The sequence below is a fragment of the Delphinus delphis genome, chromosome 15 (assembly GCF_949987515.2).
Source record: "Delphinus delphis chromosome 15, mDelDel1.2, whole genome shotgun sequence".
NCBI lineage: Eukaryota > Metazoa > Chordata > Mammalia > Artiodactyla > Delphinidae > Delphinus > Delphinus delphis.
The window spans coordinates 14,141,583-14,160,374 of NC_082697.1; the positions used below are offsets into that span (position 1 = coordinate 14,141,583).

Consider the following 18,792-nt stretch of genomic DNA (forward strand, 5'->3'; position numbering starts at 1 on the left):
ATGGAGATGGACGATGACATTAATGTGGTTCTCATGCCTGCTAACACAACATGCATTGTGCAGCTCATGGAGCAAGGAGTAATTTCTTTAAGAAGTACACTTCATAAGGTGATAACTGGGCTTCCCTGGTGGTGCAGTGGTTAAGAATCCGCCTGCCAATGCAGGGGACACAGGTTCAAGCCCTGGTCCAGAAAGATCCCACATGCCGCAGAGCAACTAATCCCATGTGCCACAACTACTGAGCCTGCGCTCTAGAGCCCGTGAGCCACAACTGCTGAGCCCATGTGCCACAACTACTGAAGCCTGCATGCCTACAGCCCGTGCTCTGCAACAAGAGAAGCCACCACAATGAGAAGTCTGTACTTCTCATTGAAAAAGTACTCCCTGCTCGCTGCAACCAGAGAAAGCCCACGCACAGCAACAAAGACCCAAAGCAGCCAAAAATAAATTAATTAATTAATTAAAAAAATAAGGTGATAGCTGCTGTAGATGGGTATTCCTCTGATGGATCTGGGCAAAATAAATTGAAAATGTTTTGGAAAGCATTTACCATTCTAGATGCCATGAAGAACATTTGTGATTCATGGGAAGAAGTCAACATATCAACATTAACAAGAGTTTGGAAGAAGTTGATTCTAACCCCCAAGGATGACTTTGAGGAGTTCAAGACTTCAGTGGAGGAAGTAACTTCAGAGGTGGTGGAAATAGCAATAGGATTAAAATTAGAAGTGGTGCCTGAAGATGTGATTGAATTGCTGCCATCTCATGATAAAACTTTAGCAGATGAGGAGTTGCATCTTTTGGACGAGCAAAGAAAGTGGTTCCTTGAGATGGAATCTACTCCTGGGAAAGATGCTGCAAAGATTGTTGAAATGACAACAAAGGATTTAGAATATTATGCATACTTAGTTGATAAAGCAGTGGCAGGGTTTAAGAGGATTGACTCCAATTTTGAAACAAGTCCTACTGTGGGTAAAATGCTATCAAACAACATTGCATGCTAAAGAGAAATCGTTCATGAAAGGAAGAATCAATCAATGTGGCAAAATTCATTGTTGTCTTATTTTAAGAAATTGCCATGGTCACCTCAGCTCTCAGCAGCCACCACCCTGATCAGCCACCAACATCACGGCTAGACCCTCCACCAGCAAAAAGATTACAACTTGCTGAAGGCTCGATTGTTAGCATTTTTTAAGCAATAAAGTGTTTTTAAATTAAGGCATGTACATTGCTTTTTTAGATATAATGCTATTGCACGCTTAGTAAATAGCATGAATATAATGTTTATATGCACTGAGAAACCCCCCAAAATTCGTGTGACTCAATTGCAGTAGTCTGGAACCAAACCTGCAATATCTCTGGGGTCTGCCTGTATAACATGATGGAAGGTATGTGGTAGACGACCTTTATAACATTTTCTGGGCAACTCTTTACAGTGAATACGGTAGGATCAGTACCCCCTACATATTTCCCGTGCCATCTGGTCTTGAGCACTGCAGACTGAGCAGCCTTGGGCTATTACAGGGATCGGTGTTGTTCGAGGATGTATCATTGGACTTCACCCAGAAGGAGTGGCAGTTGCTGGACCGTGCTCAGAGGCTCCTGTACAGGGATGTGATGCTGGAGAACTACGGGCACCTGGTGTCCCTGGGTAAGCCCAGCTTCCCGTGCAGCTCCCAACAGCATGCATTTCCTGTCTTAGGAACCAAGTCACTGTGGCGCATCATGCACATGAGGTTTTGGATTCAAAAACCTTTTAGGGAACTTGAAAGGATATTGTATTCTCACCTCCCTAGTGAAAGGGTCCCCATCATTCTACAGCTCCTAAAGCTTCTCCCTTCTGATTCTTCAAAGGGATTGACTCCTAAGCAACTTTGCCAAGTCCCATGTCGTTTCCCACAACAGGTCACTGTGTTTCCAAACCTGAGCTGATACTCAAGTTGGAACAAGAAGAAGAACCGTGGATATTAAAGGGACAACTCCCAAGTGAGAGCCACCCAGGTGAGTTAATGCGGTCACCTGGAAGGCAGCCAGGGGAAACTGGATCCAAAGTGGCCAGTTCAGGGGGTAATATCTTTGAAATGGGTTTTAGGAATCTCTTTTAGAGGCTCCAGACTTTTAGGAGTGACTAAAGGCAGATGACTACCATACCTTAGATATTAAGCCTCCATATATCACTCTCATATATAAATGCTCTTTGTTTTCTGTTTGACTTTTATAGAGAGATTCGCTTGGTTTTTGTAGAATCCAGTTGCTGCCTTCCTCATCCTAGACCTTTATTTCTCTGTTTTTCTCTCTGTGCAATAATGGCTATCCTTTACGTTCCCTCCTGTGCCAAATGTTCTGTAAATATGCATTTGTTGATGGATCATTTGATTCAATAAATATTTACGAAGCACCAGCTATGCACCAGTCATGTTCTAAGTCACAGGAGATACAAAGCAAAGTCTCTGCTCCTGTCAGTAGATCCAAATAGCAGATCCATATGTAACATGTCTGGTAGTAATTGGTACTCTGATAAATTAAAGTCAGATGAAGGGGATGGAGACTGACAGGGAGTCCTTTTTCAAAAGGAAGTCAGGGAAGGCCCCTTTGAGGAGGTGGACAGTTGAACAGGAGAGTAGAATGGAGTCTTGAATGAAGGGATGGAGTGAGCGACGGGTTATCTGAGAGATTCCAGATCAAGAAACAGCAGATGCCAAGACTGTGAGACAGGAGCATGCCTGGTGTAGTCAGAGAACAGCAGGGAAGTTGGTGGGACCGGAGAGGGTTCAGTGAGGAGAAAACAGCAGATGATGTCAGAGAGTTAGCTACAGGCAAAGCTTTATAGGCCTGGTAAGACTGAATTCTACTCTGAGTAAGATAGTAGGTAAGAGAAGAGGTCAGGGACTGCACCCTTGAGCATTACATTTGGAGGTCACGGAGACATAGGGCTCTAGCAAAAGAGACCAAGAAGGAGCACCCACTATGGTAGAGGGAGAATCAGGAGTCAGGGGTTTCTCAGGAGCCACGTGAAAAAAAGTGTTTTTTAGAAGGAAAGAGTGAATTCCCAATATGCAGATGCAAATGTAGTCAGCATCGCCCTTTTTTTCCCCCTGCAAATTATCCAAAGGCCACAAGGAAAAAAAATTTAATGTCAATTCCATTTTTCTTATAGGTTCGAGGCAGCTGAAATCCCAAACTTTAAAAAAAAGTGGAAAAACTGCCAAAAGCAATTAAAGTCAGGCTTGTTCACAGAAATAGAGAGAAAGTAACGTAGCTGTGGAAATAGAGTTAGAACATATTATGCAGACAGTATTTACTTGGCGATTTTACCACAAATGGAACTTAAAGTGTTGAGATTTTTTTTTAACAGTGGAATAGTAGCATTACTCTGAAGGATATCTAGGTTCTGAGTAGAGCTAAGGACATAATATGTGCTAAGTGAAGACCATGAGAGTGTATTTGTTGTTGGAAACACACAATTGATGGAATTAAATACCCTGGTCTGATAGGAGCTGACAATACTGTAGGCTTGTGGGATGATCAGTTGAACATGTGTTGTGAATTTAGGTATAAAAATCTAGTATAAAGTCTAAGTATGAAAATCCAATATCAGATTTTTCTTGCTAGCATATCGGCCTCTATTTGTTTTATCTGCTACAGAGAAGTCTTAAGTTTTTAAGCATATAACCAATGTTATTGCATAAAATGAAAATAGTAGAAGATAATAATAATCACTCATAGCCAAAAAATTTTAAGACAAAGATTAATAAAGGTCCTAAGACCAAGTCGAATAGCCAGGTGCTTGAGTTCTCACAAAAAAAGAGAAATCAGAGAGGAATAAAAAATGATGTGAAAGTAGAATTAAACAACAAGGTTTTACTGTATCGCACAGGGAACTATATTCAATATCTTGTATTAAACTATAATGGAAAAGAATCGAAAAAAGCATATAGGTATATACATATGTACATGCATAACCGAATCACTTTGCTGTACACCTAAAATTAACACAATATTGTAAATCAATTATACTTCAGTATTTTAAAAGTGAAATTAAAAATTAGTATTGTGACAGGGCACAGTCATTTGGTACAGTACGTCAGCAGATTGAAAGAGGGAAAAGTAGAGTTGTCAGTCAAGACAAATAACTATTGATTAGCTCTGATAGAATCAAATGATATGCAAACATGGCTTATCCTCTATCTTTGCCCTGACCCTTCCCTTGATCACCCTTTAGTCTTCCTTGTCTCCCTATTCAGTGTCCCTTATCTTTGCCCCATTCTTTTAATACCCTCCATCCTTGGATCACTTGTTTTCCTGACATCCTTTGGACTCACTTCACCATTCCTTGTGTTTTATTTCAAACTCTCCATCCATTTTGAGGTAATTTTTGTAACAAGCCAAAGCTTCTAGTATTAATTTTCAGCTTTCTCTCCCTTTTTCTACTGCAATATGTATTTTTGTTTTTGTTTTCATGTACCAACTAAAAGAGTAGGATAAATATGTGCTTAGAAGTTCTTTCATCCCAGGAGACTGTGTCTGAAACCTAAGAATTAACTTAACTTAGGGCATTTGTATACAAGCCTATTCCTTAAGAAATGTGTTAAGATTTATAATGTATGTTAATTTTTTATATTTCTATAAGTCCAAAGAACCAATAACATGGAAGAGATAAGCCAAGAAAATGAAGACAAGTATTTGAGGCAAGGTTTATTCATCAACAACAAAACATTGACTGAGGATAGAAATAAGACCTTCAGAGAAACACTTAATATGACCACAAATCCAGTGCCCTCAAAAAAAATATCCCATCAATGTGACCCATTTGTAACAAACTTGAAAAGTGTTTTTGAATTAGTTATTAGTAATAGAAGCAGTGTGAGAAAAATATCTAATGATTTCAATGGATGTGGATTCCTTACTACTGTGAATGAGAAAACCCATACAGGGAACAAGCCCAGTGAAAATGATCAAAAGAGGAAATCCCACAGACAAATTGAGGACTTTATTCAGTGTCAGAAGAATTCAGCTTTGGAGCAATGTCTTGAATATAATCATTGTGAGAAAGCTTTTCACAGAAAAACAGCCTTTGTTGCATGTAAGAGAGCTCATACAAGAGAGAAACCCTCTGAAGGTAACAAATATGGACAAGCCTTCCTCCAAAAGTTAAAGCTTGGTGCTTGTCCAAGAACTCTTAAGGAAAGGAAACCACACGAATCCAGTAAAAATAGGAAATCCTCATGCTTGAAGTCAAAACGTGCACATCAGAGAGCTCACTGTGAATGTAACAAATTGGGGAAATCTTTTAGCGAGAAGTCGAACCTTACTCAACATCAGAGAATGCACACAGGAGGAAAACGTGATGAGTATAACAGAAGTGAGGAAGCCTTGCAGAAGTCATCCCACACTCAAAATGAACGAACTGATACAGAAGAGAAAATCTATGACTGTAACCAGTGTGGGAAATCCTTCCACAAAAAGCCACACCTGACTCAACATCTGAGAACTCACACAACGGAAAAACCCAGTAAGTGTAATGATAGTGAGAAAGCTGTGAAAAAGGAGTCCTGCCTCGCTCTAAAGCAGAGAATTAACACGAGCAAGAAAAGCTTTAAAGGTAGTAAGTGTGAGAAATCCTCCCACAAGACGTTGAAACTCAGTCAACATCAGAGAATGTGCTTGGGGGAACCAAATAATGAGTGTAGTGAAAGTGGGAGGGTCTTAAATAAGAAATCACACCTCACTCAAAATCAGAGGGCTCACAAAGGGAAGAAAACCTATGACTGTAATAAATGTGGGGACAGCTTCCCTAAGAAAACAGACCTTTCTCAACATCAGAGTGTGCACACAGGAAAAAAGCCCTATGAATGTAGTGAATGTGGGAAGTCCTTTTTTGTAAAGTCCAACCTCACTGAGCATCAGAGAACTCACACAGGAGAAAAACCCTACAAATGTCGTGAATGTGGAAAATCCTTCTGTCAGAAGTCAGCCCTCACCGTACATCAGAGAACTCACACGGGAGAGAAACCCTATAAATGTAATGAATGTGGGAAAACCTTCTGTGTTAAGTCAAACCTTACTCAACATCAAAGGACCCACACAGGAGAGAAACTCTATAAATGTAATGAATGCTGGAAATCTTTCTGCGTGAAATCCAACCTCATTGTACATCAGAGAACTCATACAGGAGAGAAACCCTACAGATGTCCCGAATGTGGGAAAACCTTCTATGAAAAGTCAGCCCTCACAAAACATCAGAGAATTCACACAGGGGAAAAACCCTATGAATGTAATGAATGTAGAAAAACCTTCAGCCAGAGGTCAGCCCTCACCAAACATCAAAGAAAAAAACATAAGAAGAAAACTCCCACCAACACTCTCCACGTGCAGAAGCCATCCTCTGCAGTTCATAGCCATTGAACATCAGCAAAATCATAGGACAGAACTGCTTAGATGTCAACACATGTAGGAAAGTCTTTATCAACAGGTTAGAGCTAATTGGAATTACAGAAGTAACATAGGAGCGAAATAGGAGCTCTCTATTGTATGCTTTGATTGTGTGAAAGCTCTCAAGAAGTATTCAAAAATATGGAGGGCAAATGTATTATTTTAAGGGATATGGATAAAAATGTTCTTGTGGGAGAATGTTCTTGTGGAAATAGAAGTCGTATTTCAGATGTGATACCAAACTTGTTACAAAAAAAGATAATAAAATATTCAGTTCTTAATAGAATGTGAAAGTGGAGCTTTTGTCGGGAATAAGTTAAGGTCATTGGCACAGCAGTGTTAAATATATATGTGAAGACCTTCTGAAGTATATGGATAGGTATATAGTGCATGAGTGTGTTATATAACATGAATTACGTGTATGTTGGATTTACATAGGGAACCCACCTCTCTCTGAATCTCAACAATACAGTATGTAAGTGAAAATTGAACAGTGACATAATGTGTGCCTCAACAATTGTACTTCTAGATACATACCCTAAAACAACTGGGCGTTCTAAAGGGTGTTTGGAAATACTGGGGTGATTCGTTGTCACTATGACTGACGGTGCTTCAGGCACTTAGTGTGTGGGAGGACCAAAGATACGCAATACCCTGCACCATGTCAGAGAAAGGACAGGAGAAGGGGCTCATCCAGGATGCCAGCAACTCCATCACAGGAAAACCTTGCCCTAAAGAAACTCTTGCACATCTGCACCAACAAACATGTACAAGAAGGTTCATTGCAACCTTTCAGGGTTTTGTAATGACAATTGAAAAAAAGAGAAAGTAGCAAATGTCCATTAACAATAGACTAGATGAATATTGGTATGTTTATACAATGGGAATAACATACACCAATGAAAATGAAGCTCAGTTATACACATCATGATTGTTATCTTAAAACAATAATGTTTAATAAAAAAGGAAAATATAAATACCATATTATTGCATTTATATAAAGTTCAAAAACAAAGAATTCAGCAGTACACTGTTGAGAGATACATATATAAGCAGTAAAACTACAAAGGAAAGCCAGTGGATGGTTAACAGAAAATCTAGGATAGCAGTTACATCTATGGAGGAAGGAGGGGCTTACAATTAGGGAGGAAGCTTTATATGGGAAATAGACCCATACAAATATGCCCAACTGGTTTTTTACAAAGGTGCAGAAGGAATTCAGTGGAGGAGAATAGACTTCAACAAATGGTGCTGGAGCAGTTGGACAGCTATAGGTGAATAAATAAATGAAACTCAACCTCCTGAGGAGGAAAGTATGGGCTTTGGATTCAGACAAACCTGACTTTGAATGCCAGCTTTACCACTTACCACTGTGTGGTTCTGGCTTTAATAACCTTTTCTCATAAGGTTATTAAACCTTGCTGAGCCTCAAACCCAAGCCTAGAGCTCATCAATGACACGTTAGGGATGCTGGGGAAATAGAAGGTAAATGAATGGGCTACATTAAATTTACTAGGGTATGTTCCCAAAATGGCCAGCAGAGGGCTCTAGTCGCACATGAAAGACTCCACCACGTCTCTGCTCCGGCTGAAAGCGGTCTGCCTTCCAATCCCCACTCTCCTCATTTCAGCCACCCATTTTCATTAACCCACATTAATGCACAGTGCTGGGGAGACATTTTTCACAGTTACGTGTGTCACTGCGTTTCTGTCAAAAAAACATATCAGATAATTTAAATTATAATACTGCTTTTTTCCTTCCTGCTTTAGTTTTTTCTTAACGGAATAGACATGCATTCTCAACAGGGGCAATATTGCCCCCAAGGGGGTGAAAGTTTGTTCTTGAAGCCTGAAAAAATTCTTAGCTATTACAATGGTTTGTGGCCCTCAAAGGACCATATTACATAAATAGATACGCAGTATATCTGTGGTATTAAATTTTTATGGGGAGGACAATTAGGAAAAATAATATCTAAAAAGTCCCCTTGGAGGAGCTATAACTTAAAAAAATAAAGGTTGGGAAACACTGGAATAAGGGGAGATGAATGAAGAGAAGATGCCATCGTTGTACCACACCTGAAGTTAGGGACACGTAGCATAATTCTTTCTCCTATAATTTGGGGACTGCCATGGCAGTGTCCAACCTCAACAATTCCTAACTGGAGGTCTTGTCATTGTTCAGAATGTCCCTCTGCCCCTTTCTGACTCCTCTGAGAGACACCACTTTCAGTGATTCAAAAGGAGTCTCTCCTGGGAGGACTTCTTCAGAGATGCCGCATGCCCTCACCCTCCCACCGGAGTTGCCAAGATTGAGCAGAGGAGGGCCAGATGGCACAAGCAAGCTGAGTGAGTAAGCAACCCTGACCCCCATTTCATCCACCTGTTGCCTGCTCCTTGGCTTAAACCTATGGCTGAGGGAATTCCCTGGCTGTCCAGTGGCTAGGACTCCAAGCTTCCAGTGCTGGGGGCCCGGGTTCAATCCCTGGTGAGGGAACTAAGGTCCCACAAGCCACTTGGCACTGCCAAAAGAAAAAAAAACCTATGGCTGTATGCAGTGGGAAGTGGGTTCCTTATGACCAGTTGACAGAGGAGGAAGAAGCCTGAGCTTGGGATATGGAGGAGGTGCCCAATTTTGATGGTAAATGGACATATCCATCCATCATGGCCTCAAACTGAGAACAGCATAGTTACCAGGAAGGGCTCAGATCCTTTAGGAATGAGGGTTGAAGGTCACACCACCAGGTAAGCCACCATATCCAGCAGAGGTGCCAAGGGTGAGGGGAATCTAGAATTGACAGTAGAGATTAGAGCTTTTCTGAGCAGCTGCCCTAGCTTTGCACCTACCTCTTGTTACACAAGGAAAAACAAATTTCTCATATGTTTAAACCACTGTGATTCAGGTTTCTGTTACACGCATTTCTGGCTGATACAGGATTCCTAACAGTAGCATATGCCTGGGTTTTGTTCTCTAATCCTATTTAGCACACCTTGCGTTTTAATAGGACAATTCAGTCCCTTTGAGATTACTGTAAAAATGGATATATTTTATTTTATTCCTTCCATTTTAATTCGAGCTTACTATTTATTTACTTTGTTATTTCTCTTCCTTTTTCTTGTTTTTCTGGCTTGATAATATGGCCATTTATTATCTGTTTTTCTTTTTTTTTTTTTAAGTATAATTTACATACAACAAATTACACACCTATTAAGTATACAGTTTAATGAGGGTTTTTTGTAGTTGTTGTTTGGGGTTTCTTTGGCTGGGCCTCACAGCTTGTGGAATCTTAATTCCCCGACCAGGGATTGAATGCGGGCCCTTGGCAGTGAGAACGTGGAGTCCTAACCACTGGACAGCCAGGGAATTCCCTCTGTTTTTCTTTTAGATTTTGGTGTTCTATAGAGCTAGCAATTACCTTTTCTTTTTCATATTCAGAAAAAAAATACATAATCACAATTATATAATCTTCCATTATATGAAAAACACCATCTATTTCTTCACATTAAGATGACCGATTGGGCTTCCCTGGTGGCGCAGTGGTTGAGAGTCCGCCTGCCGAGGCAGGGGACACGGGTTCGTGCCCCAGTCTGGGAAGACCCCACATGCCACGGAGCGGCTGGGCCCGTGAGCCATGGCCGCTGAGCCTGCGTGTCTGGAGCCTGTGCTCCGCAATGGGAGAGGCCACAACAGTGAGAGGCACGCGTAACGCAAAAAAAAAGGAAAAAAAAAGACCGATTGTAATTCTTTTACATCATGCTCCCCAAGCCCCAAAGAGATTTAAATGCTTTAATTTTTTCCTCTCCACCTGCCCCTCCCCAAGTACCAGGCTGAGATCCTTCAGTATTTATAGTCCCGTATTATTATTAGTCTTCCTTTAGGATTCCCTTTTCCCCTCAAAAGTCTGTAGATATTATTACATCATCATTTATTTCCAGTATCGCAGATGAGAAGTCCAATGCCAGCCTCACTGATTTTCATTGTAAGTTACTTATTTTCCCTCTCTGGAGGTTGGTAAGCTTTATATGTATACTTGGTGTTCGTTTTTTTGGGGGGTGGGGTGGGGAGAAGCTCTGTTTGGAATTCAGTGACCCCTTAAAATCTTCTGATCAGGTCTTTGTTGGAAAAATTTCAGGGAAAATTTCCTCCATTGTTTTGTTTCGTTATTGCCTGCCTTCCACGTCTTCCATTTGATGAATTTCCATTTTTCCGATAATAATAATTCCAATATTGAATAATTCAAATAGACAGGTATTTGGTTGCCTCCATCATCCCCCCAACCTCTCTGATTTCACCTCATCATTTCCATCTCTTGAAATTTTTGATGTGTTTTATTTCTCCATTTGGTATTCCACATCCAGTTGCACCAGTAACCTTCCTCTCCTTTGATTCATCTCCTGAAATGTTTAGTCTGAATATGAGATTTTCCTTCGATCCAGAACATGAGTGTGTGTGTGTTTGTGCATGTGCGCGCGCGCATGCGCGTCACACTGTATCTGTGGATCCTTCGGTGTCATTTTCATCGTCAGTTTCTGTTCAGATTACCTTCTCTCTTCTCCTGTAGGTTTGTACTGGCTGTTCTCTGTGATACACCAGTTCTCTCTCTTTCTCATTTCGAAGACCCCGCAGGTACGTTGGTATTTTCCTTCGCTGACTCCCCGGGGTGCGTGTTCAGCTGCTGGGGACCTGCGGCAGGTCAGGCTCTTGAGTCATGGACCGCCCAGCAGTCTTTGCTCTTCTGGGTCAGCAGTGCTCCGGCTGGTGGGTCGCTGGTCCCAGAAGGACTCCCTCTGCTCCTTCGTCTCCTCATCTGGCATTTTCCCAGGGTAGAAAGGATTGAGCACACCGATTTACTCCCCCTCGGCTTTCTGAGCACTGGAGCAGTAAGGCTGAAGAGTACTCACAGGGGCAGGCACACAGCTCCCTCAGGAAGTTCTTGGATTTGCGTAAGTCAAGTGTTCCCAGATGTTACCTCTTTCCTTCTGACCGTCCCTACTGGGGCCTGGGCCTCTGGTGGCCCGGCTCTCACTGAACTCAGACTAGCCCCCAGAGATCACTAGATCTTGCTTCTACCCTAAAACCTCAAAAAATGCTGGCCTCAAAAACAAAAAAGCTGCTGGCCTCAAAAAATGTTCAATAGCTGGTTTTAAATTGAAAGATGAGGGCAGCAAGGATGTATTCAAGCAACCGTTTCCCCAGAATTCATAGGACACTTCCGTATACAGTAAGTCCCCTACATACGAACCTTCAAGTTGAGAACTTTCAAAGATGTGAACATGCGTTCCATCAGCATCAGGCGTGAGTGAAATTGCAGCTCACCTTCCTCAGTAACTCTTCTTGCCTGTTCACTTGATGCCAGCCCCTGTATGCCAGCTGTTGTGCTGTACTACTGTACTTTTCAAGGTACTGTACTGTAAGATTAAAAATGTTTTATTTTGGGGCTTCCCTGGTGGCGCAGTGGTTGAGAGTCCGCCTGCCGATGCAGGGGACACGGGTTCGTGCCCCGGTCCGGGAGGATCCCACATGCCGCGGAGCGGCTGGGCCCGTGAGCCATGGCCGCTGAGCCTGCGCGTCTGGAGCCTGTGCTCCGCAGCGGGATAGGCCACAGCAGTGAGAGGCCCGCGTATCGCAAAAAAAAAAAAAAAAGTTTTATTTTTTGTGTTTGTTTTTTATGTACTATTTGTGTGAAAAGTATTATAAACCTATTACATTACAGTGCTGTATAGCCAATTGTGTTAGCTGGGTATGTAAGCTAACTTTGCTGGACTTACAAACAAATTAGACTTATGAACTTGCTCTCAGAATGGAACTCATTCGTATGTAGGGAACTTACTGTAGTCAAAAGGCAGAAATACTATAGGCCATTTCACAGACTATAATGCAATGAAACCAGAACACATCAACAAGAATAGCCAAAGAAAAAACAAAAACCTCACCACCACCAAGATCCCTATAGACATGAATATCCAAAATTCACTCTTTTAGCTACCATCATGTTAGAGAGAAAATCAGAATAGAAATTATAAATTATTTTAATGAATAACAATGAGAACACAAAATATAAAAATCTTTGAAGTGTGACCAAACAAAAATTCAAAGGAAGAATTACAGATTTAAATAACTTTATTAGAAAAACAAATAAAAGATTTAAAATAATGAAGAGGTCCCAGGGAAAGATAGCAGATGGAATATTCAAGTCTAATTTTGGTCCCACTGAGACACCTATTAAAAATAGAGTAAAGGGATTTTATTTTCACCTTTATATTTTGTAAAATTTCAAATCCCCAGAAAAGGCAGAAGAATGCTACAATAAACATCTCTATACGAACCATTTAGATTCACCAATTGTTATGATTTTGCTATATTTGCTTTATTTCTCTCTCTCTTTTTATACATATATACACATTTTTTTCTGAATCATTTGAAAATAAGTTACCAATATTGTGACCCTTCACTCATAAGCATGTATCACTTAAGAATAAGGGCAATCTACAAACTCAAATAAATAAATGTTTCTTCAAATACAGAATGTACATTTTTATACATACATGAGCATTTACTAAAATTTATCATCCACTTGGCTATAAGGAAAATCTTGAAAAATTCAATAAATTAGATATTTCATAGGCTATCATCTCTGCTCATCATTCAATAAAAATGAAGTAAATAGTTTTTAAAGTCACCAAAATATGCTCACTACATGGAAATTAAATCTAAGAAACACACTGTTTGGGAACACTTGAATCAAAGGAAAGAAAAATGAAATTACAAATTATCTAGAAAACAAAGAAATGGAGAATTCTTCATTGGAAAACTTACGGGAGATAGAAAAAATTTCAAAGGAAATTTTTTAGCCTTAAGTAACTTCATCACTAAATGGAAAGAACTTGATACTTTATGTGATTCAATTTAAGCATTGCTCAGATCCATAGCCACACCCTACACCGTACTCTTCTTCCACACCTGTCACCCCCTTACTCTCTCTGTCCCCAGGCACTGCCCTGCTTCAATGAACAGCTACCACCTTGAAAGACTGACTTATAGCTTCCCTCTTAGAGAAGAAATGAGGGCATCTTGTTCTTGTATGTGCTCCATAGGTTACAAGAGGGTGAAAGCAGATCTGTATGGTGCAATGGGTAGAATTGCTACCCTTAGGTTATGCACCACCACAGATCTCTGTGGCATTCCCCCCTCAACCCCACTACTCACCAACCTCACCCCTAAATCATTTGCCTTGACTCCTAGATGGAGAGGCTCTACAGGGAACAGCAAGCTATTCCCTGGTCATTAAGCCAGGTCATGGCCTCTGCCATCGACTGCACTACAGGCTGAGGAGCCCCACAGTAGCACAGACAGAAAGGGAGAGACAGACCACTATATGCAGTGGCCAGATTGGTCCAGGAGGCTCTGGCTTCCCCAGAGGCCAGGTAATACTGCCTGGATGCATCAGGTTAATGCCCTGTGGGGCAGACTTTGAACCATAGGAGATGGGGGACAGGAAGGACCCAATGGATAAATTCTTCTCACCTTCTCCTCCTGAGGGATGCTCTAAGACAGAGGAGTTCATACAACCTCTCTGAGGATGTACTGTGAGCCCAAGGAATTAGCCACACTGGTTACAAAACTGTGAACCTCTCAGGAATGCAGCCTCTTACCTTTGCTCTCCTCCCTCCCTGCCTCACTTTTTCCTTCAACCTGGTTTCTGTTGTTCCACAAACCCAGTGAAGTGTTAGCATGTAAACTTTTGACACAGGCTCTATTTTCTGGGGAACCCAGGATAAGACAATAGTCTCCTTGAGAAATAGAAAAAGAACAAGAAAATAAGCTGAAAAAAAGTAGGAAGAGAGAAATCGTTAAGATGGAAGATACTTTTTAAATAGTAAGAAAAAATAAATCCCAAATCTCTTCTTGGAGGAAAACCATCCCAGTATAGCAGTCAGGGTTCTATAGTGAGTTCTATATTGCAAAAGAAGCTGATCCTGATGATTCAGGAGCAAGCAAGTTGTTTAAAGAGATATCGAGTAGCTCACTATGTCATTGTGAGGGCTGAAAAGCCAGACTGAAGGTTAAGCAATGCCCCGAACCATACCCAGTTCTGCCTGATGAGGAAACTGCTGCTGCTGTCACCACCCTCCCAAAGCCAGGACCTTGACCTTGAAACTACTGTTGGGGCTGCACTGTCAAAGCTCATTGCCTGTGCCATCTGGACCCATGGAAATGGAAACTCCATGTAGAACCTGATTCCCCGTGTAGCTCACTTCCCATTCATTCCATGAAGGTCAAATACACACATCCTAATGGTGAGGGAGGCTGGGAATTTGAGTTCTGATGAATAATTTCTCCAAATATAAAAAAGCTGTTCAAAAGATGATGGGAAGTGATGAATCAGACAGATGTCTACTATAAGCAATTAAATAGATACACCTCTCAGGAGGCAGATAAAAGATAAGTGAAAGAGAACAAAAATATTTTAAAAATAGTTCTGGCATGACCGATGATCTGGAATAGTGCTGTGCAATGGGAATATAATGTAAGCTGTGTATGTAATTAAAATTTTTCTCTGGGACACATTAAAAAGTAAAAAAGAAATATATGAAGTTAATTTTAATACTTTATGTAATCCAATATATCCAAAATATTATGATTTCAACATGTAATCAATATAAAAGTTATTAAAGAGACATTTTTCATTCTTTTTTCTTATATGAAGTCTTGGAAATCCGGTGTATATTTTAAACTTACAGCCCATTTCAATTCAGACCAGTCACATTTCAAATAATGTAATTGTCACACGCAGCTAGTGGATAGTATAGCAGATAGTGTAGAGATTGAAGAAATAAAATCAGAACCCTATTTCACATCGTTTAAACAAAAATAAATTCCAAATGAGTTAAAGACAAATCTAAAAAATCAAACCATTAAAATCTTAGAACACCTGTAACACTATACCTACTTAGCCCTCAATCAGATCTTGTGACCCATCTGCAATGCAGATGACAGATAAAGGGTTAATATCTATATATACAAAGAGCATCTGCAGATTAGTATCAGCATTAAACTGGCTAGACACTATCACTAGACTATTCATAGAAGAACAAATCCAAATGGTGAATAAACCTAAAAAGATGTTCAACTTCCCTAGGAGTCAGGGAAATGCAAATTACATAACAATGAGATATCACTTTACTCACATCACACTAGCAAATCAATCGGGAGCATGATAACATCTACTACAAGCTGGGAAGGGACTCTCTTCACCACATTCCAGTAGCGATGACCTTGTTGGAGAGCAATCTGGCAAAATGTATATCAAAGTAAAACAACTCCACATACTCTTTGACCCAGCAATCTCATGCCCAGGAATCCATCCCATTGAAATCAAAGCACCAGAATATATGTAGCTGTGGTTATTCACATCAACAATCAACATGATTGCAATAAAACCCTAAAAACAAAGTGTCTACTCAGAAGAATAGTTGAATACTTTGTGGTACATTTATATCATGACATGTCGCACAGCCATTAAAAAAGAATTTCTTAAACCTCTATCTAGTGACTTGAGGGAACTTTTATCTTTCATCTCTGCAAGATGCAGAGAAATGTACTATAAACTGCGGTTCGATTTCTGTAAGAGATACGGACAGAAATCTACATAGGTATATACATTTGCATCTGAGTTTATGAGCATGAAAAAATATAGAGGAATATAATACATCTGCTAGCAAGGCTACCTGGGAGGAGGAAAAGCAGATGGTACAGATGGAGAGACAAATAGGAAGGGAGGAAAGAAAATATGAGAATAGGAGAAAAGTGAGAAGGGGGGTTAAAAGGAAAAAACTATTATTTCAAATAAGGACCATTTTTGTAAAAGTTATCACGTGTGTGTGAACAGGGAAAACATCTCCATATAAATCTATTGTATACATCTTGTTAATCACGGTAACACCTTACTTGATTTTTTGACTACTCGTTCTGTGGATTTCTAACAGGTAAGTTAAAGTTTCTCACAAAACTGTGGATTTGTTGTTTTTTCTTGTAATTCTATCAGGTTTAGTATTATATATCTCAATTCTATGTTACTAGGCACATATAAGCACAAAGACTAAACTTATTGGTAGATTAAATATTTCATCAAAATCTATTTTTGTCTTTTCAAATCATACTGATTATTTTTGCCTTGAAATCTATTTTACCTAATGCTAAAATTGGTGCTTTCCCTTTGCTGGCATTTGCCTGGAATACCTTTTTCCATCTCAGTATTTTCAGTTTTTCTATATTGCCCTGTTTTTGCTGTCTCTTATAAAACATCACACAGTTTGACTTTTTAAACTCAAGAGTCTTTGTCTTTTAACGGTGAATGTAATAGATTTACATTTATTATGGTTATTGATATATTTGCACATGTTCTACCAATTTACCATGGATTTTCTATTGCATATGCTGTTTTCATGCTTCTCTTTCACCCCTGCTTTTTGGTTAGTTGATAGCATTTTGTTTGTCCTCAATTTTTCTTCTGATGACTTGGAAAATGTATATTCTGTTCCTATTATCTTTATATCTTTGACACACATAGTTAAGCATATTCTTAATCGACATCTAGAGTTAATTAACATCTGTATCTTCCCACTAAATAAAATGAGAATCTTAGCATGCTTTTACTTTTCTCTCCTACCTCCTTCCCAGATTTCATACCTCTCAACCCCATGTTATCATCTTAGCTTTTAGTTAATTATTATAAGTAAAGATATTTATTTAAACTTAAAAATAAACCTTTCCCAGCGGTGCGCAGAATTATAAGGATGTCTGCAGAGATTTGAAAAATGGCAACAAATGAAAGTATCAGCATCTTTAGTTCAGCATCCTTGGCTGTGGAGTCACTTTTACCTGAGAATCCTCTGCAGGAACCGTTTAAAAATGCTTGGAACTATATGTTGAATAATTATACAAAGTTCCAGATGGCAACATGGGGATGCCTCATAGTTCATGAGGTCCTTTGTTTCTTGTTCTGTTTACCTGCATTTTTGTTTCAATTTATACCTTACATGAAAAAGTACAAAATTCAAAAGGATAAACCAGAAACGTGGGGAAATCAATGGAAATGTTTTAAAGTACTTCTCTTTAATCACTTTTGTATCCAGCTTCCTTTGATTTGTGGAACCTATTATTCTACAGAGTATTTCAATACTCCTTATGATTGGCAAACAATGCCAAGATGGTACATGCTTTTGGCAAGATGGTTTGGCTGTGCAGTGATTGAGGATACATGGCACTACTTCCTGCATAGGCTCTTACACCACAAAACACTATATAATCATATTCATAAAATTCATAAAAATTCATAAAAAATTCATCATGAGTTTCAGGCTCCATTTGGAATGGAAGCTGTATACGTACATCCTCTGGAAACCCTAATTCTTGGAACTGGATTTCTTCATTGGAATCATGCTTTTATGTGATCATGTTCTTCTTCCTTGGGCCTGGATGACCATTAGTTTGATAGAAACTGTTGATGTCCATAGTGGTTATGACATTCCTCTCAACCCTTTAAGTCTCATTCCTTTCTATGCTGGTTCTCAGCAGTCAGGATTTCCACCACATGAACTTCATTGGAAACTATGTTTCGACATTTACATGGTGGGATAGACTTTTTGGAACAGACTCTCAATTTACTGCCTACAATGAGAAGATGAAGGTTGAGAAAAAGACTGAATAAACATCTCACATAAACCTTCCTGAAGATACACATTTCCTGAATTGAAGTTAGTAGCTAACATTGCTTCTGGGGAGTGGAAATAAACATGTCTTGGTTGCTAAGTGATAAAAAATACATTAACAACTTTTAATTATCTTCCTAGTGGGAACTTTTATATGTTTAAGTACAGTTTCTCTGAGGAAGCTTTAAAGGCCATGTTGCTAACCTCACAAAAAGGATTTAAGTAATGGAAGGAGTATTAATGTAGGTCTTTTCCCCAAGTTGTACTATAGGCCTGAAGCTGAAATTGGTCTTCAAACCTTTTATTTTATTTTATTTTATTTTATTTTTTAAATTTACTTTTATTTATTTATTTTTGGCTGCATTGGGTCTTCGTTGCTGAGCGAGCGGGCTTTCTCTAGTTGCAGTGAGCGGGGTCTACTCTTCATTGTGGTGCACGGGTTTCTCATTGTGGTGACTTCTCTTTGTTTTGGAGCATGGGCTCTAGGCGTGCGGGTTTCAATAGTTGTAACACATGGGCTCAGTAGTTGTGGCTCGCGGGCTCTAGAGCGCAGGCTCAGTAGTTGTGGTGCACAGGCTTAGTTGCTCCGTGGCTTGTGGGATCTTCCCAGACCAGGGCTCGAACCCGTGTCCCCTGCACTGGCAGGCGGATT

The 18,792-nt window shown here is 39.8% G+C and overlaps 2 protein-coding genes and 1 pseudogene across 2 annotated transcripts; all 3 read left to right on the top strand.

The window, feature by feature from the left end:
• Positions 1-5,183, top strand: LOC138414284 (putative zinc finger protein 487). The gene is made up of 5 exons (XM_069541453.1): positions 1-78; positions 1,525-1,651; positions 1,906-2,014; positions 4,638-4,894; positions 5,152-5,183. The coding sequence occupies exons 1-5, from the start codon at positions 1-3 to the stop codon at positions 5,181-5,183; spliced, it is 603 nt and encodes a 200-aa protein (XP_069397554.1).
• A 15-nt stretch (positions 5,184-5,198) lies between these two features.
• On the top strand, positions 5,199-6,577 carry LOC138414287 (zinc finger protein 33B-like). Its single transcript, XM_069541470.1, has one exon. The coding sequence runs from the start codon at positions 5,326-5,328 to the stop codon at positions 6,403-6,405; it is 1,080 nt and encodes a 359-aa protein (XP_069397571.1). The 5' UTR covers positions 5,199-5,325; the 3' UTR covers positions 6,406-6,577.
• A 10,669-nt stretch (positions 6,578-17,246) lies between these two features.
• On the top strand, positions 17,247-18,139 carry LOC132438463 (methylsterol monooxygenase 1 pseudogene; annotated as a pseudogene).
• The last annotated feature ends 653 nt before the right edge of the window (positions 18,140-18,792 follow it).